Here is a 24,836-nt window from a genome sequence, read left to right as displayed (position 1 = left end):
ATCTGTCAGGGATGCTTTAGGGTGGATTCCTGCATTGAGCAGGGGGTTGGACTCGATGGCCTTGTAGGCCCCCTCCAACTCTACTATTCTATGATTCTATTCTATAATTATGATAAACTAGCTAGTCTTAAAATTAAAGGTGTTTAAATGTAGTATTTTTCTCTTTATTTCTCAGCATTTAGAGGTGAAAAATGGAAGACTAATGTGTTGCTGACAGCGCTCTTGTGCCCTGGGTTAGTATTCACTTCTTCTTTTCTTGGATTGAACTCATGTTCTACATTGTGGTCCTTGAAAATCATTTAATCTGGGCTAAGGTCTCATATTGCTTACCATAATTAATGGACAGTTCGTTAATAGTAATTAATCCAGGTGTGTTCACGGAGGTCTCTTGATTTCCATTTGCTTGTAAACTGGATTGCCGTGTATGCGATAGCATCTCTTATTTGTCTTTTTAAAAACCGTTTCCTATTTTTAAAAATTAACTTTCACGAATTCTTTAGTGCCTTAACCATGATTTTCTCAGTGAAGAAGTAATGCTTAACTAGGGTTAATACAAAGCATGGTTTGCAAATCCTGTTCTATTGTGTACCCTTCATGGTTTGCTCAATTCACCTGTGAAGGGTTCTTATTCTATCGCTGCATTGAATAGCTTGTTCTGGGGAGCAGAAAAACTCAATGTGAGCTGTTCCTAGAGTAGGAGGTTGCCTTCCTGAAACAGGGTGCACAGATTCTCCTATTTCTCCTGTTTCTGAAAGGAAGGGGAGGACTGAGCAGGCAGTTCAACAGGCTTTAATGAACAGGGGTGCTGATCCTAAAGGAAATGTCATTGGCCTTATGCAGACATAACACTTAACTACGGTTTGCTGAATGACTAAACATAGTTTGTGTTAACCGTGGTTAAGTGTTACTTCTGCACCGAGCAAACCATGGTTAAGGCTGTTTGCCTGCCTTGTTAATGTGCCTGCCTGCAAGATGTTTTAGTTTCACAATTAAAAACAAGATGGATCAGTGAATAGTGTAGTTGAATAGGCTACAGTTAGATAAGCTGGTCTGTGTGTAAGAGAAACAGCTACCAATTGTTGTGCTAACATCATAAGTCCCAGCTAAAAATGTGCTTCCTGCTGCCATTTAGAGGCTATCTCGATAGAGCCCCAAATGGTAAAATATCATGCTGTTAGCTTAAATTCCAGTATATAGATTCCATTTCATAGAGAAGTAGAATGATTGCCTGGAGTTGTGGGTGTGTGGGGGGAATAGCACAAAATAAGAACAGATGTCTTGATTATGCTATGCTAGTTCAGTAAATTTGCATAATGCCATAAACAGCCTGAGGCAATTATGTACTCTGTGGATTGATTTTGAGAATTTGTAGACAGGCAAGATTTCCCCCCTTCCTTTCTTTTTGGAGGAGTAAAGGAGAGATTTGCTTTGCTTTCTTGGGCAGAGCTTTAACATAACAATAATAATATTTTTTTAAAAAAGTGCCTTTGCACATGACAGCGATCGGTTTACAAGATGTTCGTCTTGCAGGACATTAGATGGCATTTATGCACAGAGCAGCCTTCTCAAAACATTTTTTTGGCTGAGAGAAGGCATCTTTCTAAGGCTTTAATGGAATTGGCTGCCGCTTTGCTTTCGGTCCAATATTGCGTACGATGGAGCTGCTTCTGAACGGATTGTAGATTTGGCTGCAAGAATACTTGGGTAATGAGTCCCCGGCTGCCGGTTGTTTCACTGACCTTTCCTGACGGCAACTGATACGCAGCTGACACTCCTTCTGTTCACTGGACAGTTTTTTTCCCCCAGCTGCCAGGCGATGCTCCCTTGCAGTGAACGTACAGCTTCTTTAGAGGACAGGGTGCGTCCGCCAATCGCGTGTGCGTAGATGCTGTTTTGGGCAGGAAAATGCATCCCCCTCTGTGATGGGCTTTTATGTGAACATGTTAATTAGGAGGAGAATGCCAGTGTTAAAAAGCACGGGCGCTCCAGTCCTGAGTTGCAAAATTTCCAGAAAGTTGAAGCCATGGAAAAGAAGCAATGGTTTTTTCAGTCTCCTCCCCCACCCCCAATATTGGTGGTGTTGGTGGAATAGAAATTCATGCAATACTTACTTATCAAGGAAAGGAAAGGAACCTCTCGTGAAAGCACTGAGTCATTACTGACTCTTGGAGGGACACCAGCTTTCGCTGACATTTTCTTGGCAGGCCTTATAGCGGGGTGGTTTGCCGTTGCCTTCCCCGGCCGTTATTACCTTTCCCCCAGCTAACTGGGTACTCATTTTACCGACCTCGGGAGGATGGAAGGCTGAGTCGACCCGAGCTGGCTGCCTGAAACCAGCTTCCGCTGGGATCAAACTCAGGCCGTGGGGAGAGTTTCAGCTGCAGAAACTGCTGCTTTACTGCTCTGCGCCACACGAGGCTCTTTACTTATCAAATCTAAATATATTTATTGTTTTAACAACCTAGAATGCATTGTTAATAACTTAGCATATGCAATGTTATTATTTGGCAAGTTTATTAAATTTACTGAAAAAAATTCTTTAGTTATTGTAGGCCACCTTTTAGGGTAACACCCCCCCCCCCAAATTAGCTTACATAAATGAATGTTGCCCTTGCTTATGGAGAAATAAGACTTAGTCTGTTTAGTGGAGGCTATGTTTAGTTAAGCTAACATAGGATTGCCACCTCAAAAGTATTGATGCCTTAGTTTTGCAAAATTATGACTATATCCAACACTAGAGAGAGCTGCACTGTATACTACCTAAGCACATGTAACTTACTTTTTGCCATCTGAGAAGCAGAAAAAGATAGAAGTTGAAAATAGAAACCTCAAGCTTTGTAATTATCTAAAGTGTATTATTTAGTCAAAATCCGTCTCATGCAGTGACAATTTCAAGTGCTCTCAGTATATTTGGATAGGAAATTAAATTTTCTCAGAACGTTGAAATCATGGAACTGTGAAGAAGTACACAGGAATTATCATTCCCCAATGATGGAGATCAGGAGTGGGCAAATTTCCAGGGTTTGGGGATGCATGTTGCCCCCTCCAACCGTGTGTGTGTGTTGGGGGGATGTCTGCATTCCTGCTTCCACTTTCCCCTCCAATACCCGGCATCACCTGCTTCTCCTGCTTCCTGTGGGAGCATTACACTTACAGTGTTGGAGCTTTTAGTATTCTTTTTTAGGCTTCGTGGCTTAGTAAGCCGATAGATCACAGGGGGTTTCAACAGCTCAGTAAGAATGTCTTCGCTTCTTCCACTGCTGCTATTTTGAAGAGGCAGAAAACCGTAGGACACATTGTTGGAGCCTTTTAAAGCTAGGGACAGGTGGTTTGTGGGATAACCCAGCATTGGCATCATTCCAGAAATCTCACAGACTCTCTGACAACAAGCCATAGCCCATCATCGTACTGGGCTATGGCTTGTCTCACAGCTGACATACAGGGCCAAACCAACTGGGCATGCATTGCCACACAGCACCTGCAGAAAAGGCTGGTGCAGGCTAAAACTAAAACTTTGGGATTGTGAGTGTCAAAGCGTCCCAGAATTTTCTATTCACCGGTAGAATTCTGAATATATATATTTTTAATGAACCCAGGGCCAACACTTGAGCATAAGTACATGACTAAAATTCAGAACTCACGCTAAGGTGACTGCTTTATTAGTACCATCTAAAATGTCACAAAGCATCAAGGAAATTTTAAAGATCTCGAGAGCTCTTCTTTGGGCTGGATGTTAAGCAAATACAAGGACAGGGAGAAGCCGGGCATGACGTTAAAGTCTCCAAGTCTGCAGTTTGTAGTAATTGTAAAATAGTGTGCAGGAGGTGTTTGGGAGACTTAGGGCACAATCCTATTACTTCCGTGCACAATGCAAACATCCAGGTCAGAGTGGGAGGAACAATGGAGGCAATCCCTTTTTTTCTTTCCCCACCCTGTCTAGCTGGAGCATGTTGGACGGCAGGAAGGAAGCTGGGGAGGCCCTGGGGTAGCTCGCATCCTGGCCTCTCCAGGCCCCCTCCTCCCAGAACCCCTCCTCTACTCCCTCTCCATGGGCAGTTTTTCAGCCTCAGAGAATTATTATTATTATTATTATTATTATTATTATTATTATTATTATTATTATTTATTTATATAGCACCATCAATGTACATGGTGCTGTACAGAGTAAAACAGTAAATAGCAAGACCCTGCCGCATAGGCTTACAATCTAATAAAATCATAGTAAAACAATAAGGAGGGGAAGAGAATGCAAACAGGTACAGGGTAGGGTAAGCAGGCACTGGGTAGGGAAAAACTAACAGTAGAAAGTAACAGTAGAAGTCTGCACAACATCAAGTTTTAAAAGCTTTAGGAAAAAGAAAAGTTTTTAGTTGTGCTTTAAAGAGAAGCAGACGACACGGTTCTTTCCGTGCTGGCTGGGGCCACTTATTCCCAGCTCTGAGGATGGAGTGCTGTCTCTGACCTCGGATCTGGAAATCGAAAGTATCTTATGTCCCCCGCCCCCACACCCAGGTGCTACTAGCCTTGATGGTTGTGTGCTACCTCCAGTATCTGAGGCAGTAAGCCTGTGTGCACCAGTTGCTGGGGAACATGGGTGGGAGGGTGCTGTTGCACCAAGTCCTGCTGGACAAGATGGGCCCTTGGTCTGATCCAGCAGGGTGCTTCTTATGTTCTTGTGCTGCCTAGGGACCATAGGGTTGCTCTCACCATTAGATTAGGCTCTGTTACCATCTTCCCTCACCTAGTAATCTCCAGATGAGGGGAGACATGATAGCGCTCTTCAAATTCTTAAAAGGTTGTCCCACAGAGGAGGGCCAGGATCTCTTCTCGATCCTCCCAGAGTGCAGGACACGGAATCATGGGCTCAAGTTACAGGAAGCCAGATTCCGGCTGGACATCAGGAAAAACTTCCTGACTGTTAGAGCAGGATGACAGTGGAACCAATGACCTAGGGAGGTTGTGGGCTCTCCCACACGAGAGGCCTTCAAGAGGCAGCTGGACAACCATCTGTCAGGTATGCTTTAAGATAGATTCCTGCATTGAGCAGAGGGTTGGACTCGATGGCCTTATAGGTCCCTTCCAAATCTGCTATTCTGTGATTCTATGACTTCAGTTCCCATCAACCCCAGCCAGCATAGCCAGTGGTTAGGAATCCTGGGAGTTATAGTCCAATATATCTGGAGGGCACCAGATTGAGGGAAGTTGCTCTATGAGGGGCAGAACGTTAGCGTTCCATTAAAGACTACTGGAGTAAAGAAGCACAACAGCTATTCTCCCATATTTTATTTCATGTTTTATAAAAGCATAAAATTGTATCAGTTACTCAGATCACTGTTGAAGCGGAACGGTGTTTTTTGACCACAGAGGTGCTCTTGGGCGCCTCCGTCGGGTCATTGGCGTTAGCTGGCACCAGGTTGGCTTCTCACACAACTTCTGTGCAGGATGGAGGCCGTGGCTGATGGAGCGGGTTTGGGGTAATAATGATGGTGCAGACGTTGATGCTAGTACTGCTGGTGGCGTGATGCCTTCTTCTGGGTCTTGAATGTTCTTGGCATTTTGACACGATCCCACTGGTTTAAACCCCCAAAAGTTGGGAGCTACACATTGACCCTGAACGGAGTGGTTTTTGTCATGATCTTTTTCTCCCCCAGAATTGTCTTTGCTGACTTCTTCATTATGAACCTTATTCTTTGGGTGAAGGGATCGTCAGCTGCCATCCCCTTTGTCACCCTGGTGGCTGTCCTGGCCATGTGGTTTGGGATCTCCGTCCCGTTAACCTTTGTTGGTGCCTACTTTGGATTCAAAGAGAAGGTAGGTTAGAAAAACGGTGTAGTGCATACGTTCATTTATTTATTTCATTTCATTTCTGTACCACCTAATAGACGAAGCTCCTTTATCCTTTAACATATTCTGCTCGTTCAGAATGCTCAAAAGTGCCATTATGTCTGGAACAGTGAATAATAATAATAATAATAATAATAATAATAATAATAATAATAAAAATTATTTCTTGCCCGCCTCTCCATTTTGATCGAGGCGGGGAACAACAATAAACAATAAAATATGTAATACTCAATTAAAACATAATATACATTGTTAAAAACATCCTAAAAAACATTTTAAAAAGGTTTAAAAAACATCTTAAAATTCCACTGGGTAGGCCTGCCGGAAGAGATCAGTCTTGATAGCTTTCTTGAATGCTAAAAGATTGTCAAGCTGACGAGTCTCCTCCGGCAGGCCATTCCACAGTCTGGGAGCAGCAGAAGAGAAGGTCCTCTGGGTAATACCCGTCAGCCTAGTTTTGGATGACTGAAGTAGATTCTCCCCAGAGGACCTGAGTGTGTGGGGCGGATTGTATGGGAGAAGGCGATCCCGCAGGTAGCCTGGACCCAAAACATGTAGGGCTGTAAAGGTGATAACCAACACTTTATACGTCACCCGGAAACTAATTGGCAGCCAGTGAAGAGATTTTAAAACCGGTGTAATGTGGTCACTCCTAGGTGTACCGGTGACCAGCCTGGCTGCCATATTTTGAACTAGTTGAAGTTTCTGGACTAGGCACAAAGGTAGCAGTGGCAAAACACCTCTCAAAATGGCGCACTGCAATATCCGGGTATTGCATTAGAGCATGAGGAACCTCTGTATTATTAACATTTATACGCCGCTGTATATTTATTTATTTATTGCATTTGTATACCGCCCCATAGCTGAAGCTCTCTGGGCGGTTCACATAAGATAAAAACAATATACAAAAATTAAAAACCACAAAAACATGCAAAAGGCACATACATTTAAAACCACTATAGCAACTTTACAAACGATGAGCCAAAAAACAGACCCAGGCTCATTACATTGCTAAATGTCTGGGAGAAGAGAAAAGTTTTGACCTAGCGCCGAAAAGATGACAATGTTGGCGCCAGGCAGGCCTCGTCAGGGAGATTGTTCCACTGTTGAGGGGCCACCCCAGAGAAGGCCCTCTCCCTTGTTGCCACCCTCCGAGCTTCCCTCGGAGTAGGCACTCGGAGGAGGACCTTAGATGTTGAATGCAGTGTATATGTTTTAAAAGCCAACAAGGTGCTGCATAGGAACAGTGTAGGATTCAGGAGCACACCTGATCCTTCAAGGGGAGCATGGCCCCTTCCAGACCTGGCTAAATTGTTCTCCCTGAGCTAGGCTTTCTGCTGACCAACAATGCCTCCCTCTTGGCAGGTTTAACTTCGGCGTGTTCATTCTCATTCGGCCCATTATTGAACCCAGGTGGTGTTCAAGGATTCAAAGCCTGTAGCGTTATGAACGCCAGTGGGGTGTATAAAAAGAGCTTGAAAAGAACTTGTAGAAATGGAGGAACCTTTCTGGATTTGGGACCCCTTTTTCACGCAACTCTTCCACGAAGTCAGAATAAGCCCTGCAAATGCAACGATGCTATTTATTTATTTATTTATTTATTTATTTCAACATTTATATCCCGCCCTATATCATTAAGATCTCAGAGCGGCATACAGATAAAAGCATACAGTATAAAACAATAAATACGCACAGTTAAAAACAAATTAAACTATGAACCAAGTTAAAACAATATATAATTTAAAAGCAATAAAAGCATTTTAAACAGTTTAAACAGTGTGTCATCTTAGTGGATTTAACCATCAAAGCCTTTGTTAAAAAGCCATGTTTTCACTTGGCGCCGGAATAAAATCAGCGTTGGCACCAGTCGGGCCTCCAAGGGGAGGGCATTCCACAGTCAGGGTGCCACAACAGAGAAAGCCCCCTCCCTTGTCCCATCATAGCGTATAGGTTGCGTTGGTGGGATGTGGAGAAGGGCTCCTCCAACAGATCTCAAGTCTCGGGCAGGCATATCTAAGGAGAGGCACTCCCTAAAGTATTGAGGTCCCAAGCCGTTTAGGGCTTTAAACATTATTACTAACACCTTGAATTCCGACTGGAAGCGTATAGGCAGCGAGTGCAGTTCCTTTAAGACTGGTGTTATGTGGTCTCTGTAAGATGTACCTGCCAGCAGTCTAGCTGCTGCATTTAGTACTAGCTACAACTTCCGCGTCATCTTCAAGGGCAGCCCCACGTAGAGTGCATTGCAGTAGTCTAATCGGGAAGTTACCAGTGCATGCACTACTGTGGCTAGGTTGTCCTTGTCCAAGAAAGGCCGTAGCTGGCAGATCAGCCAAAGCTGACCCCAAGTACTCCCTGCCACAGAGTCCACCTGGGCCTCCAGTGACAATGTTGGATCTAGGAGTACTCCCAAGCTACGTACCTGCTCCTTCAGAGGGAGCGCCACCTCCTCCAGAACAGGTCGCTTACCCAATTCCTGGACTCGGGAACCACCAATCCACAGTGTTTCCGTCTTATCAGGATTCAGCTTCAGTTATGGGCCCTCATCCAGCCCATTACAGCCTCCAGGCACTGGTCCAGAACCTTCACAGCCCCAGCTGACTCCGACGACAAGGAGAAGTAGTCAAACTTATTTTCCCATAGTGGGAATAATAATATTTTTGTGTATTGAGGGTGGTATTTTTGGTAGCCTTTTGGAGGAGCAGGGGCATTCTCCAACTTAATTGTTTTGCTGTGTATTTGTCTAGTTGACTGTGTGAGCTTTCTCTCTCCAGCCCATCGAACACCCGGTGCGTACAAACCAGATTCCTCGCCAGATTCCAGAGCAATCCTTTTTCACAAAGCCCCTGCCGGGTATCGTCATGGGGGGGATTCTGCCCTTCGGGTGTATCTTCATCCAACTCTTCTTCATTCTAAACAGCATTTGGTGAGTGGGGATACCTTTCTGTCCTGTTCCTGCAACTTCCCAAAGACATGGTAGGCGGTGGGCAGGTTCATGCGCTCTAAGAAATAAGACAATTAAATGATTTAAGCAGGAGTGGCAGACCTGTGGTCCTCCAGAGGTTGGGCTCTGACTTCTAGAAGTCCCAGAAAGCGTGGCCAGTGGTAATGGACAATGGCACGTGTTGTCTAGCAACATCTGGAGGGGTGTGGATTCCCCAAGATGAACGGCTCCTGTCTGAGCCCAAGCCTCCCTTCATAAAGGAGGTTGCCTGCTTGGTCCCTGCATGGTCCACTGCTCTGGCTGTGCCTTCTTCCCAGGATCCTCTGCTGGGGCTTGGCAATTCAGTCTTTAATGCCACTCTCCCAGAAGCTTGAAATGGCTGCTGTTGTTTTAAGAGCAAGCTGCCATTTCTCTGCCTCGGGTACAGTTGGCTCATGGCAGAGCTGTTGGGAGGTGGGACACGAATGCAATAGCGCTCTCCCACCCATGCTCCCCAGCAACTGGTCTACTTAGGCATGCGGCCTCTGCTACTCAAGGTAGCATAGAGACATCATGACTAGTAGCCTTTGATAGCCTGAATTGAGCTGCTTCTCATTGGTAGTCCATGTGCAGAACAGTGACTCATCCAGAAGCAAGTGTGTTGTGTGTAACTTCTGAGGGCAAGTAAGTGGTGAGTGAAAATAGGGAAGTCTGACAGAGGATTAGATAAAACCAAGTGCACCACACTTCAAGAAGGACGCAGACAAGCTGGAGCGTGTTCAGAGGAGGGTAACGAGGATGATCAGGGGTCTGGAAACAAAGCCCTATGAAGAGAGACTGAAATGAATGGGCATGTTGAGCCTGGAGAAGACTGAGGGGAGACACAAAAGTACTCTTCAAATACTTGAAAAGTTGTCACACAGGGGAGGGCCAGGATCTCTTCTTAATCATCCAAGAGTGCAGGACGCGGAATAATGGGCTCAAGTTAAAGGATGCCAGAATCTGGCTGGACATCAGGAAAAACATCCTGACTGTTAGAGCAGTATGACAGTGGAACCAGTTACCTAGTGAGGTGGTGGCCTCTCCCTCACTAGAGGCCTTCAAGAGGCAGCTGGACAATCATCGGTCAGGTATGCTTTAGGGTGGATTCCTGCACTGAGCAGGGGGTTGGACTCGATGGCCTTATAGGCCCCTTCCAACTCTACTATTCTATGATTCTAAGTGAACAAGGTTGGTCATCAGAGACTATGGGTTTGCAGAATTGCAGTCTAATTGCAGTCTTGTTCAGCCTTTGTGCTGACAAATCCACATGCTTGTGAAGGCGGGTGGATGTGGAGGACTTGAATGTGTGATGACCATGTGCATTCTTTTGTTCCAGGTCTCACCAAATGTACTACATGTTTGGCTTCTTGTTCTTAGTCTTTATCATACTTCTGATTACATGTTCAGAGGCAACGGTTCTGCTGTGCTATTTCCATCTATGCGCGGAGGTAGGTCCTTCCTTTACCAAGGCCAGGGCTTTGCTGGATGGGATCAGCCACCAGCCGGTCACTTCAAGGGGGCTGAGTCACATCGGCAGGCTGGTGCTCCTTCAGCGCTGAGTTGCGTTGGAAGGGTCTATGGGGTCGCCAGCTGCGCAGGGCCTCATTCCTCAAAAAAGGAACCAGGGTGACTCTGTGCCTACAAAGGCAGGATTCCTTTCCATGTAATAAGCAGCTCAGTTACGGGTGAGTGGTTGTGAAGCACTTCTGCATGGTGGCGCAAGGCCAAGATGCTAAGGGGGAAGAGAAACTGATATCCGTTCTATTTGCTGTTGCCAACGTAACAGACTGCCACATTTTTCAATGCCAAAACTGCCTTCCTAGTGCACCATCAAGAAAGAATTGCATCTACATTACCAGCTGGAACATTAAAAAAAGAAGCAAGCATAGGTTGTCCTGTAGTTGCGTTTGCCATCTTCATTTTTGAGTTTCCTGTACCTAGCTAAATAACTCCATCCTGAAAGTGGCCCACCAGGGCCCTGTGAGATTCGCAGTTTCGCTGTTCAGATACGGAATTGTATTATTTATTTATTTATTTATTTATTACATTTTTATACTGCCCAATAGCCGAAGCTCTCTGGGCGGTTCACAAAAATTAAAACCATAGTAAAACAACCAACAGGTTAAAAACATAAATACAAAATACAGTATAAAAAGCACAACCAGGATAAAAACCACGCAGCAAAATTAATATAAAATTAAATACAAAGTTAAAACAGCAAAATTCAAATTAAAGTTAAAATTAAGTGTTAAAATACTGAGAGGATAAAAAGGTCTTCAGCTGGCGACGAAAGGAGTACAGTGTAGGCGCCAGGCGGACCTCTCTGGGGAGCTCATTCCACAACCGGGGTGCCAATGTCAATGTCCTCAGAAGCTCACCTTTCATATATGGGGGTGTGTGTGTGGGAAGAAGAGCAAATTTCTGTCTCTTAAGGAAGTGCCGTTAAACTTGAGAGTATATAGGCAATGTTTGCTGATGAATTCAGAAGCCAAAGGGGGGTGAATTGGTCAGGACTTTGGTGAGTTATACAGCCGTTAACACCTGCCTATGACTAGCAGGAGCAGAATAAATGTGTGGAAATCTGTAATGTAAAGGTAGCTGAGGGTTTTTTGGTGCTGATTTTTGTGCGTGTGGAGTGGGAGGGTCACACTGTTGTCGTTTCTCTGCATCCCTCCTCCTTTATGTAGCGTTCTTGGCTAGCTCACAAACCATCATTCCCACATCTGCGGTAGACAGATGGGGAAACCATCCATGGCTTGTAGGGAACAGCTACATTGAGCCAAGATACCCGAAACCCACCAAAACGTATCCCCATGCAAAACATGCTCTAAGAACAGGAGTTAATCTATTATTTTCTTGAGAATTTGGATCAGCTACAAACCAGGTTCCGAATGTCTTGTTCTGCATCCAGACTGGCAACCACAAGCACAAAGGAATTAAACCAACCATAGAAATGGGGAAACCTGTTTTTAATAAAGTGTTGTTCAGACTCATAAGTACAAATAGATGAAAAAAAAGGAGTAACTTTAGCCCATTGAATATACATGGGAAGCTTTTGTTAGCAATTGTGGAGGTGGGCAGAAGGCACATCAGGAACTACTGATAAATCTGGGTGATTTGCAGGAGTTCAGCAAGGATTTCCAGTCATCAATAGCCATTTTGAGGTCTAAATTGGACAATTAGAATCCCTAGTCTCTAGAAACTCAGATGTAGATATGTGTATGCAGGACATTCCGATGTATGGCCCATATGGTGCAGCAGTTAATGAGCTTCACCTCTCATGCCACGATTTTGCATCACACTTGACTTGGCAAAATTTGGAGTTCTAGTAAAAAAAAACCCACCAAGTTGTTCCTGCAAGCCTGCAGTCTTACCCTCTGCTGACGTATGGGATTGTTCTATCTCGCTTACTATTTTTTGTTTTTGTGTTTCAACCTTTGTTGATTTGTTTCTAGGATTATCACTGGTGGTGGAGATCCTTCCTAACCAGCAGCTTCACCGCGGTTTATCTCTTCATCTACGCCGTTCACTATTTCTTCTCAAAACTCCAAATCACAGGAACCGCCAGCACCATTTTATACTTTGGGTATACCATGATCATGGTCTTGATTTTCTTCCTTTTCACAGGTGAGTCGATTTCTCGAGTATTTGAGCAAGACAAGTTACATAAAATATGTTATACACTCATCTGGACTGTGGCCTCTCTAATGCAGCATTGCCTGGTTCACACATACCGGCAATCCATTAGTTGAAAAGTTGATGGGTTGTTGTGTTCGAGTGGGAGACAGCAGTGCGTCTGCCTTTTCCACTTTTACTTAACAACCCATGATCAGCTTCTGCTGAGCATGACGTCGAAAACCAGACCACTGGGTTGTTTAGGGACTAAACAACCCAGTTTTTATCCCACTGTTTGTTGTTGGGTTAACTGCTCGGTTGCTTAACCCCTCAACACCCATTGGCCTGGGTTTGGATGGCATGCTCAGCAGGAGCCAATTGTGGGTTGTGGAGTAAAGTGGAAAAGCCAGTCACACTGCAGCAAGCGTGCTCATGCATCCCTGACAACCCATCATTTTTTAAATGAATGGGTTGTTTGTTACATGCAAACAGCGTCAGCATCTCTTCTGCCCTCTGTCTTAGGCGAAGAGGGTTCTTTACCAACTCTGCTACCTGAGGTCCTTTTAATCGGAGAAAGGAATTAGGAAAGGAATTGAAAATAAAACTGCCAATACTGTATTCCCTTTATCCAAAGCGGTGGTGTGACCACACTTGCTATACTGTGCCCAGCTCGGTCACCGCACCTAAAAAAAAAGATATTGTCAGATTGGAAAAGGTGCAGAGAAAGGAAATAAAATGATCAAGGGTCTGGAGCAATTCCCCTATGAAGAAAGGTTACATAATTTGGGGCTATTTAGCTTAAAGGAGAGAAAGGGGAGATACCTTAGGTGTGTATAAAAATATGCATGGTGTGGAGAAAGTGGACCGGGAGACATTTTCCTCTCTCATAATGCTAGAACCCAGTGGGGTCATCCCATGAAACTGAATGGTGAGAGGTTCAGGAAAGAAAGGACTTCTTCACACAGTAGAGAGAGAAACTATGGAATTCACTATCATGTAGTGATGATCACCGACTTGGATGACATTAAAAGGGGACTGGACAAATTCTTGGAGGAGAAGGCTGTCGGTGTCTGCTAGTCCTGATTTGCTATAGGCTACCCCCAGTCACAGAGGCGGCATGTCTATGTACACCAATGGCTGGGAAACATGGGCGGGAGGGTGCTCTTGCAATCACGTCCTGTTTGCAGGCTCCTCACAGGCAGCTGGTTGGACACGGTGTGGCATGTCATTGGCAGGGTAAGAAGGCTCCGCTGTGCAGGCGTGGACTGAGGGACTAGCTCTGGTGCCGATAATAGTGATTAAAACCTTTAATAATTCTTGTCTGTGTTCAGAATGCTCGACGTTTCGGATTAAAAAGAATCCTTCTTCAGGAGCTACAATCAATCAGATTAACACAGTTTTAAAACTTATTTTCAAAACCAAACTCACACGGGATACAACACCTATGGTATTCTTAACATTTCAATAGCAGTTTATTGCCTAAACAATCAAATTTCAAGGATATATATAGTGTAATTTGATTCATAGTTTTATAAGAATTTTTTTTAAAGTTTAAAACATTTTTAAAACATTCTCACAAAATACAGCAAATAATTTTTACTAGAGCATTAAACATGAACCACAGTCATTATCACACTAAAATTCTTGCAAAGCCTGCTTTGTAAAACCTTTGAATTTCAAAACTTTTTTCAGTTTTAAATTTTTACAGTTTTAAATGTCCTGGGCTGGCAATAGTATAGTAAACTATATGCATAACACATATTGTACAATTCTTAAACACTGACCTGACGCTGAAAACCTTATTCTTACCGGAGACTACCTGTTTGCAAGGCATATGTTCTACCATAGCAGTATAGGCTTTTTTACTCCCTGCCCCAAATATTTTATAGCCCCTCTCAGCATAGCAGAATATGAGGTTAGAGCATGTGACACACTGGACCCATTCAGAGCACAAGTACAAACATAATCAAGACATCCTTTCCTGGACCATTTTATTGCAGGGGCTCCTTTTCAGGTGGTTAAATAGAGGCTTTGAATCCTTATTCACTAAGTATAGGCCCCATTCATTGCTGAAAAGATGGTTCTCGCATTCATCTGTCGGTAATCAGAAAGAAAGTGACATACCTGCATGTGTGAACCAGCCCTGTGTGTGTTTGAAGGGAGGGGGGGATAGGTCTTCTAATTGGCTGTGGCAGTTGGGGGGAACATAAGGTCATAAAGGCCATAAAGTTTCCTACCAAATTCTGTGAGTCTTTTTTGTTAATGGTTTCCCTCCTCATCACTGCAGCCTTGCAGAAGGTGTTTCTCCTTTTGTTATCATCAGTCAGATGGAAGCAAAAAGCAAGCAGGATTTAATCTCGGCAATTTAAAATTATTGGAAAGCAAATATGGGAATTGTCGATCCCAGCAAAACCCCTGTTTTAAGTCCCCCGTCTCTGCGGGCTCCAGATGGTTCCCTATAATTTATCCCAAATAAATCCAAGCGTTAAAACATTGTTTTAATTTTGAACTAAAAAAGTACGCTAATGCCTGTCTGGGTTTTAGCTTAGGTTAGCTGCCAATTTCAGTTTTGCTCGCGTGATGTAAATTGCTAGAATTAGAAATATCCTTTTCATATAGGAAATGATAATTGCAATTGTCACAGCAGCTGCTGAAAGGGATTAAAATCTCTAGATATGTCGACTTGAGTCTCCTTGATATGAAGGGCAGCGAGGCCTAAATGTGCCGTGGTAAAGTTTATACTTGTGCATTCTCACATTAAGATCTGGTTCAGACATCATGTGCCGATCACAGGTTAGAGGGTCAGGGACATGTTGCGTATGCCTCCTTCTCATCCTACTTTTCCATGATGTCTGAATTGGGCTAACTATGATTAATGCTAACTGGGTATTGCCTCCAGACTAGTTTGCAAATCTACTTCAAACCGTAGTTTCAGTTCTTAGCTTAGAGGGGATTTGGGGTTAGAACAAACCAGTTTGCCTGACTTCACTATCATGCGCAAACTGTGGTTGGAGCAAACCAAGAAAGGAAGGAAAGACTGCTATGTTTCTGATCCTCCCCCAAAAAACATGTTACAGAGAATTGGGATGTGGTATCTGAACCTGGTCTTTATTATTATTATTATTATTATTATTATTATTATTATTATTATTATTATTATTATTATTTATATCCCGCCTTTTGCCCAATGCTGGGCCTCAAGGCAGCTTTACAAAGTTTAAAACATACATGGGGCGTGGGGGAAACGAAACCATAAATGTTTAAAATACACAACACAATTATAAGACATTAACATAGATGGAGGGCCAGATTATTCTCCAAAGGCCTGCTGGAACAAAAAAGTTTTAGCCTGCTTCCGAAAGCCCATCAAGGAGGGAGCCAGCCTAGCTTCCCCGGGAAGAGAGTTCCAGAGCACTGGAGCAGCCACCAAGAAGGCCCTTTCCCATGTTCCCAACAAGCGCGCCTGTGAAGATGGTGGGACTGAAAGAAGGGCTTCTCCAGAAGATCTCAAAGCACGGGCAGGGAGGATACGGGAGGATACGGTCTTTCAAATGGTCTTTGAGTTACTGTTCTACCAAACTCATTTCTTGAGAAATACTAAGCAACCATTTTATAAATATATGAAGCTGGCTCCTGCTAGCTCTATCTTGTTCAGGGTTGTCTATTCTAACTGGAGTAAACATGGATCCTGAGACTTGATCAGAGAAGAGACTTTTTCCAACCCTGTTTCTTGACCTGGAAACGCCAACATTTGGATCTGGGAGCGGAGAGCCGTGCAACGCGTGCGCCATCTTGTTTCCCCGTCTTTGTGGTTTCCATGCCTAGCAAACTGGAGACAGACTGCTCCTGGATGCCGTTCCCTGGAAGCATAGTCGCTTTTCTGGCTGAGATGTTCTCATTTTGGAATGGCAGGACCTAGACCTACGTAACCAGGTCTCTCCCTTCCCCCCCCCCCCCAGTCTTTTCCTTTGGTCTCTAGTTGGGGGTTCCCACGGGGTAGTGCAAGAACAGCCTTAACGCCATGCTGTTTCTTGCAATTATCATTTCCTTTTTTTCTTTAACATGGAGCTAGCAATTTGCAGTATGATATTTAAGGAAATAATATGGTAAGTGAATGAGTATATTTTGAGCAGGGATAGCTTTATGATTACTGCCCTCCTTACGGCTCTTGGAGACAAGAGAAAACGCTGCATTTAGTCGAAGCCCATGGCTGCCTTGTGCCCTCTGTTTTGTGATCATCATTTTCACTTGTGAGTTAATGCCATTTTCAAAATTGAGTTTTGATCTTCCGAGTAAATTGTGTTTAGAATTCCAGAGCCTGAAAGCAGCCACCACTGTGTGGTGATTGAAAGCAGTATGATACAAAGACTTCTCGGGTACAATCTATATTGCCGGAGCGTAGAATGTGTTCCGTTTTGCTTTCTTGCAATCGCTGCGTGCTTAGAATTTTCTCTCTCCATTAAATGGTGAAGAACCAGGTGGAATGCAGGCAGCTTCCTTTCAAGTCTTTTGGTCTGCCTTGATGTGGAGATACAACGGCTTTTTAAAAAACACTGAACGTAAAAATGCAGCTGGTTAAACTTTAGCATTTTTCCATGTTAACACAGAGTACTTCTATAGAGTGCATAGAGTAAAACGGTTGCTGATCCATTGCATTACTGATTTACGGAAAGTTTAGCGGAGGTAAAGGACAAAAGATCAAAGCGAAGACATTGAGGGGTTAGTCTGAGTGTAATAAGATGAGCCTGCCTACTGATGAGAGAGCCATGTTTTGGCTTTTGGGGAAAATGAAGCAACGGCAGCTTGTGCAAAATGCGGCAGCCAGATTGATAACAGGGACCAGAAGGTTTGAACATATAAGACCGACTCTGGCCTGCTTGCATTGGCTTCCTGTATGTTTCCAAGCGTGATTCAAGGTGCTGCTTCTAACCTGTAAAGCCTTACACAGCTTGGGACCACCATACCTGATGGAACACTTTCCCCGACATGAACCTACCCGAATACTACATTCAGAGTCTAAGGCCCTTCTCTGGCTGCCTACTTCAAGGGAAACTCGGAGGATGGCAGCAAGGGAGAGGGCCTTCTCAGTGATGGCCCCCCAATTATGGAATGATCACCCCAACGATGCCCGTCTGGCGCCAACATTGCTAACTTTTCAGTGCCAGCTTAAAGCTTTTCTCCCAGGCATTTAGCAATACGTGATGAGCTTCATCCAACCTGGATCTGTTTTTATAGTTGTTTATAATTGTTTTTAGATACACGTTTCTGGGTACGTTGCGTGTTTTTTGGTTTTAAATTTTGTATATTGTTTTTAATTTGTTTTAATCGTATGTAAACTGCCCAGAGAGCTTCGGGTATAGAAGTGTAATAAATAATAATAATAACTTCAAGTGTCCAATGAGCAGGTGCTTCGGTGGCTGAGCGGGTGTTTTACAGAACTGTCCCAACGGAGGGGCGGTATGTGGAAGATCGTGTCTACATCTGTAGGTAGAGTTGGAGAAGAACAAATACAAGAACTACTTTCAGTTAAATGGCATTCTGGTTTCCATTATTGGTTTTCTAGGAACCTAGGAAGCTGCATGATACTGAGTTAGACCCTTCTTGCATTTAGCCTAGTACTGTCGGCCCTGACTGGCAGCGGCTCTCTAGAGTTTCAGGCAGATTCTTTCCCAGCCCTACTTGCAGATGCCAGAGATTGAACTTGGGACCTCCCACTGAGCTTCAGTCCCTCCCATCAGCCATGGGTGGGAGATTCAGGACAGGCAAAAGGTAGGGCTCCTCCACAGCAAATTTCATTTAATGGAGCTCTCTGCTGCAAGATTCCAGCTGGACATCAGGAAAAACTTCCTGACTGTTAGAGCAGTACAACAATGGAATCAGTTACCTAGGGAGGTTGTGGGCTCTCCCACACTAGAGGCCTTCAAGAGGAGAACCATCTGTCGGGGATGCTTTAGGGTGGATTCCTGCATTGAGCAGGGGGTTGGACTCGATGGCCTTGTAGGCCCCTTCCAACTCTGTTATTCTATGATTCTATCTCTCTCTCCTGTTCTCAGAGCACCTAACTGGACAGCTCTGGGAAACCCACAAGCAGGATATAAAGGCAATTGGCCTCTTCTCTTGTACTGTTGGCCACTAGTTGAGATGGTTAAAAAGGTGGTTAGACAGTTTCATGGAGTTGTTCGGAGAGCTCTATGATTGGCTACTAGTCACAATAACTATATGCTACATTTGGGATCGAAGGCACAAATTACCGTCGCAGGAGAGGCGATTGTTCTTACGTCTTCTAGTCTTCCCAGAGGCATCTGGACAACCACTCCGGGAAACAGGATCTTAAACCAGGTAGGGCTTTGGCCCAATCCAGCAGGCTCTCCTTGTGTTCTTGTGAACTCTTAATCTGCAGGAGTGACTCATTGAATTGTGAAGTATCACCTTTTTGGGAAGCACATTTCCACACTGGACTTTCTTGGGAGTCATCTGTAAGTGCCTTAACCTAGGGGATCAACATGGCGGCCTGATGCGCCTGGTGTAGATGGGAAACGGACGTGTTCCAATCCTCCCTCTCCCCAAATATCTTTTCAAAGCCCCCATGTGTGCCCACAGTGCTGACAATATAAGGGAGAAATGCTGATCCTGTAGTTTATTTATTTATTGCATTTTTATACTGCCCCATAGTCGAAGCTCTCTGGGCGGTTTACGAAAGTGAAAAACAGTAAACGTTAAAACAAATATACAAAATTTAAAAACATAAAAAGCATAAAAACACAGTATTCTTATAAAAACTTCTATTCTGGGGTCTATTAAAAACAAACAAACTCAGCATATGTTGTTAAATGCCTGGGAGAAGAAAAAGATCTTAACCTAGCACCGAAAAGATAACAATGTTGGCAGCAGGCGAGCCTCATCGGGGAGATCATTCCATAATTGAGGGGCCACCACTGAAAAGGCCCTCTCCGGTTGGCTATAAACCGTCGTGCTGCGGAGATTCACACGTTCATTCAAATCCCGCTTGGATTGATCCTGCCTGGAGAGTTTCTGCTTTGCTGTGTCCTCTGAATTCTTCATGCAGGGTGCATTTGGATCAGCAGAGATAGAGGGTGTTGGTGGTGTTGGGAACTGTGGCTTGTAAAAATGTTGTGGTTAGAGATACACTGTGTGTCCTTTCAGTAAGAAAGGGCATTCTGAATTACAGGCCGTTTGAGACATTTGTCGGAGTGATGTCTGTAATGCAATATAAAGGTGGGGGATGTAATCCAGAAAAGATTACCAGGGAGAGAATCTGCTACCAGATGTGTGTGTGTCTTTCGAAGCTGGCTTTAATTGGAGAAGTGGTCCCTGTAAATACATATCATTTGGAAATGGCTGGTTCTTTGTTCAGGCCATCTCCTAGAAGATACTGCTGTTTACATCACCTGAGTAACTCATGACCCCCTTGTTTGATGCTCTGTAGGATAGCCTCTTCCAATTTAGATACTGTTCCACTGCAAAAACAAACTTCAGCAGATTGCAGAGGGGAATTTGGTGCTGAACCAAACTTAAATTTCAATCCTTTGGACTTCTGCTCCTGTCTGTTAAATGGAAAACAAGAAGCATCCCATTCTCTTCTGAGAAGCCCTACTATCCTGTACTTCTCAAGAAACCATATCATAGTCTTCGTGTGACCTTGAGGCTGTTCTCCCCTCACTTCCAGGGGTGTTTTCTGCTTTCCAAGATGTCCTTCTCATGATAGATAAGAGTCTTTTCAGGGCTGGCGCAGGCATTACAGGTTTCATGAATCTCTCACTCAACGCCCAGAGAGGACTCCTCATTACAGTGGGGATCTAGATGGGATTTGAGCAGCTGTAAGGAGGCTATTTTATGTTTAGTTTGATAGTCTGAAATTGTGATGTTCTTCCTTTAGGAGAACAGTCTTGTTTGTTCCAGCGTTGGCCAAGACTCCTGTTCATCCCAAAACGCTGCCTCGGCACCTATGCCCTTTTAACCTGGATATAACATAGAGGTTAGAAATAGATGGTGGGTTGAAAAGTCATCCGTTTATACGGCGAGAGATGCGCGAAGGGATAACATTTACAAAAACACTTGCTGTAAGTTGGGAGCAGAGAGTGCAAGTTGGTTCTTGACTGATGTTTCCAATTATTCCTTTTGCTTGCACTAATTGATCGCAGGTTTTCGTGTCAGCAAGGACTGCTGAGCTCAGATAGTTCAACAGCCTGATTGAGTTTCCTTTCAGTTACTACCGTATCGCTGGATCACTGACGTGTGGTTTGGCTGAAGGAGATTTTGGTTTGTAGTAATTCTGCAACGATGGGATTCTGACCTTACGCTCAACCACGATGGAGTCTGCGTAAGCCACACAGCTTCGAAATCAACGGATACGGCTGTGTTGTTACTCATCCAACAGGTTCTGTAGATGTTCCACTTGCTTGAACTCCCAGCGACGTCTAAACTGTTGAGCCGTTTTCCTGGGGATGCGATATGTTTATGACATACTTGAGTTCGTATTAGAAATGTCAATGGACCCTTCGCTGCTTTTGTGGCACTTGTGCTGTGTTTGATGTGGCAGAGTTGGCAGGATTGGGAGGGGGATGGCTAAGGTCTAGGGAGACAGGAATTGTCCGCTGTCTTAATGGGGCTGTGCAGCTCTGGGATTACCTCTAAACTTTAGCAGTCTAAAGACTCTTTGTGGAACTAGCTATGGACGAAGGAGAACTTCAGCTAAAAGCCTTGGAGGCTCTGAAAAGCTGGAACAAAGTAATCTCTGCCTCCCTCCTACTGTCACCATTTGGTCTGCGGGTTCCTTTTGGAGTACTGCTCAGACTGCAGCAGACTTGAGATCTTTCTGGGCAGTTGAGTTGTCAAGTGTCCACCTGGAGGCTTGCACATTGCTTGAAGAGTTTGGAGAGAGAGAGGGAGGGAGGTGGTCTTTTCTCTGAGCTTATTCTCCTAATTTCTTTTCTTTTTTAATGATCTCCTCTTTTGAGATTGAGAAGTAGGAGCACAAGCAAATGCTCTCTATTCTCCCCCTCTGTTAAGCCCTAAAATTGCTTTCTGGAGCTTTGCTCCAGTGCTCTGGACCTCTCTTCCCAGGGAAGCTAGACTGGCTCCCTCCTTGATGTGTTTTAGGAGGCAGGTAAAGACTTTTTTGTTCCGGCAGGCCTTTGGCGAATAATTGGGATCTCTGTCTGTGCCAAGGACTTTTAAAACTGTCATTTAAAATGTTGAAATGTTTTAATATTGGAATATTTTTTTTATATATATATATATATATATATATATATACTTTGATATTTCTATTTATAGCTTTTAAATGTATGTTTTAAATTTTGTAATGCCGCCTTGAGGCCCAGCATTGGACAAAAGGCGGGATATTATTATTATTATTATTATTATTATTATTATTATTATTATTATTATTTGCCACTAGCTGTTGTTACTATTATTGTTATTATTATTTATTACATTTCTATACTGACCCATAGCCGAAGCTCTCTGGGCTGTTTACATACATTTAAAACAATTAAAAACACTATACAAAATTTAAAAAACAGAAAAACATACAACATACCCAGAAACATACAACATACCCAGAAACATATATCTAAAAACAATTATAATCAACTATAAAAACAGATCCAGGATCAACGAAGGTCACCACATATTGCTAAATGCCTGTGAAAAGAGAAAAGTTTTAATCCGGCACCAAAAAGATAGCAATGTTGGCGTTAGGTGGGCCTCATTGGGGTGATCATTCCATAATTGGGGAGGGGGGGTCACCACAGAAAAGGCCCTCTCCCTTGTTGCTGTTCTCCGAGCTTCCCTCGAAGTATGCACCCGGAGGAGGACCTTAGATGTTGAACGTAGTGTACGGGCAGGTTCATGTCGGGAAAGGCGTTCTGTCAGATATTGTGGTCCCGACCCGCAAGTTGCATCTTTTGACATTTTTATATACAACCTGCCCCCCCCCCCAGCACCCCTTCAAAGGTCATTAAATCTGTTTTGTTCCCTGCCCTGCTATTTCATATTCAGGTGGCACCTGTAATGCACTTGTGGCTCACACCTTGCAAACTTAGGTCTGGCTTAAACCTTTGTATGCCTTTTGAACTACTTTCCTCTCCTGCCTTTGCAACAGAGTGCTGCATTTTTCTTACTAGAAAAGCTAGCTGCTTGGACATGTCTTTTCTGTTTAAAAGAAACGTATCGTGTCGATCAGTGTCGCCCCAGGAATTTTTGAAGGCTCTAAAGGCGGCATTGATGACAGATGGGGGAAGAAATCTGAGGGCCTTTGTTGCGTGGGTGCCTAAACATTTGACGGTGGCGCTTAGGAATCTGAAATATTTGTTCAGTCTGTCAAAGGCTTCCAAAATGTGCCCTCTGCCATCTCGCCATTGGGAATCCGTGCATGTGTGTGTGTGAGATAAGTAGGAGGCTACCTAGGAAATTAGAATGGAGGATTCCAAACGCAAGACTCAGGAGGCCACAGAGGTCATCGCCATGCCAGATAGGAGTGCTGCACACAGTGGGGAGGAGTGTGAATCGACCGTAAACTGGAAAGACTTTGAGATGTCAAGCCCATAAAGGAATTAAATTCCTTTTGTGGCTGGCGTATGATCTCCTATCAAGCGCAGTAAATCTCCCGTCCCCCTACTGTTTGAGAGGATGATAGCTGCAAACCCAGAGGAAGAGGGTAATCTGCAGGACATAATAGCAGGCTGTGGGGAAAAAGCTTTAACTACAAAAAGGAGAAGTGGCGATAGGAGGGACCCGAGGTGCAAGCCAGGTGTTCAGCGGTAATGACGAAGGGGGCAGGCAGGCGGAATTTCCTCATCTGTACCTCTTTGCAAGGGTACCTTTGTCAACAGTAGCGGCTGCTAACCCGGCCTCACCTGGACGGATACACGTGGAAGCCATGCGCTTGTGGTGGCGAGATTAGGCTTCCCTCGTCACTTGCTTTCCAGGAGAGGATGTGGAACGTACAGCTGATGGGGACACTTGGTGGAAATGCAACGGGGAGCAACGGACTGATAGACAGACTGAGCGGCCAAAACCTCCACCCTCCCTCCCCTCCAAATCCAGAGATCCACAAGAGCCATCGTGTTGGTAGAGTCCTGTCTCCACCCCCCCTTCCATCGCAGGAGAAGATTAATAGTCAGCTGTCAGGAGAGCTTGTTTGCTATTACTAATCTTCTCATTCAGGAATCCTTGATAAGCTTCTAAGGAGCATCAGAATTCCCCAGAACACAGTTTGGAAGTTGCTAGTCTAACGGTTGCCTATGAAAAACCCTTGGGAAGAGACACATAAGCAATCCCCCATAGTTCCATGCACTCAATTTATTTTTGTTAAAATTTCTTCTCCTTCTCCTCCCCCTCCTCCTCCTCCTCCTGTGGTCGTCTTCTTCTGTGGTCTTCTTTTTTCCTCCTCCTCCTCCTCCTCCTCCTTGCATTTATATCTTGCCTTTTTTCCTCTTAAGGAACCAAAGGTGGTGTGCATAATCCTCCCCCCCCCCCATTTTATCCTCACAACAACCACCCTGTGAGGTGGGTTGGGCTGAGAGTCTGTGACTGGCCCAAAGTCACCCAGTGAGTTTCTTTGGCCAAGTGGGGACTAGAACCCGGTACTCCCAACTCCTAGTCCAACACTTTAGCCACTACACCACACTGGCTCCCAATAGTATCACCAGGATCACTGTGCTGTCTTCCCAGTATAACCGTTCACGCCTTCGTATGTTCCTGCCGGACATCCGTGGCACGCAAAGGGGCTCCTACGTGCATTGTAATGTGGTGGGAGGAGTGACCAAAACTGCTGGCCTCCCCCCCCCCCCATGCTCTTACGCACCTTGCCAGTCTCTTCCCTGCTGGCTGCCCGTTAAGTGGCATGTCTGAAAAGAGGCACCTTAGGTGTGCACAGCTGTGGGCACTCCACACCATCGGGACCTCCTGGTCACCCAGCGTCCTTGATTGCATGGCGCACCTGCACACCTGGACGCCCCTTTGAAGGTATCCCAGTCGAGCTCAGGTGTTAGGAGTGGCTGCAGCAGACATGGTTCGCCTTTGGCGCTTAGTGAACAAGTAGGGAGAATATGTGAAGAGGTCTTTGTCTCGCAGTAATTTGGCAGTGCTGGAATTCTGACTTCATGCTCAGCCGTGCTGGCCTTTTCTTAAGCCACAGCTTTTGACGAGGATGTTCCATAGAAAAAGTGTTAACCTTTGCTCCTGACGGAGGATCCTGGTATCCGAAACGTTGAGCTTTTTGAGGTTTTTTTTAAATAAAAAATTTATATTTCGACAATACCATTAAAGAATCATCATCCTTCACAGCACCAGAGCCAGTCTCACTTCTCACACCTTTCCTTAAACCACACCAGTTTTGAGTCCAGAGCGTTTATGGAAGAGGACCTTGCATGCCTCTCGGAGCTCT

At 44.5% G+C, this 24,836-nt stretch overlaps 1 protein-coding gene across 1 annotated transcript in view; it reads left to right on the top strand.

The window, feature by feature from the left end:
• Positions 1-24,836, top strand: part of LOC134409098 (transmembrane 9 superfamily member 2-like) — a 47,592-nt gene that overhangs the window by 20,683 nt on the left and 2,073 nt on the right. Inside the window, exons 12-16 of the mRNA XM_063141675.1 lie at positions 176-233; positions 5,652-5,811; positions 8,619-8,770; positions 10,146-10,257; positions 12,265-12,436. Of these exons, the coding sequence (XP_062997745.1) occupies positions 176-233; positions 5,652-5,811; positions 8,619-8,770; positions 10,146-10,257; positions 12,265-12,436 (654 nt within the window). The remainder of the gene's footprint in view (positions 1-175; positions 234-5,651; positions 5,812-8,618; positions 8,771-10,145; positions 10,258-12,264; positions 12,437-24,836) is intronic.

This window comes from Elgaria multicarinata, chromosome 15 (assembly GCF_023053635.1).
Source record: "Elgaria multicarinata webbii isolate HBS135686 ecotype San Diego chromosome 15, rElgMul1.1.pri, whole genome shotgun sequence".
Lineage (NCBI taxonomy): Eukaryota > Metazoa > Chordata > Lepidosauria > Squamata > Anguidae > Elgaria > Elgaria multicarinata.
This window is presented reverse-complemented; position numbering and strand designations above follow the sequence as displayed.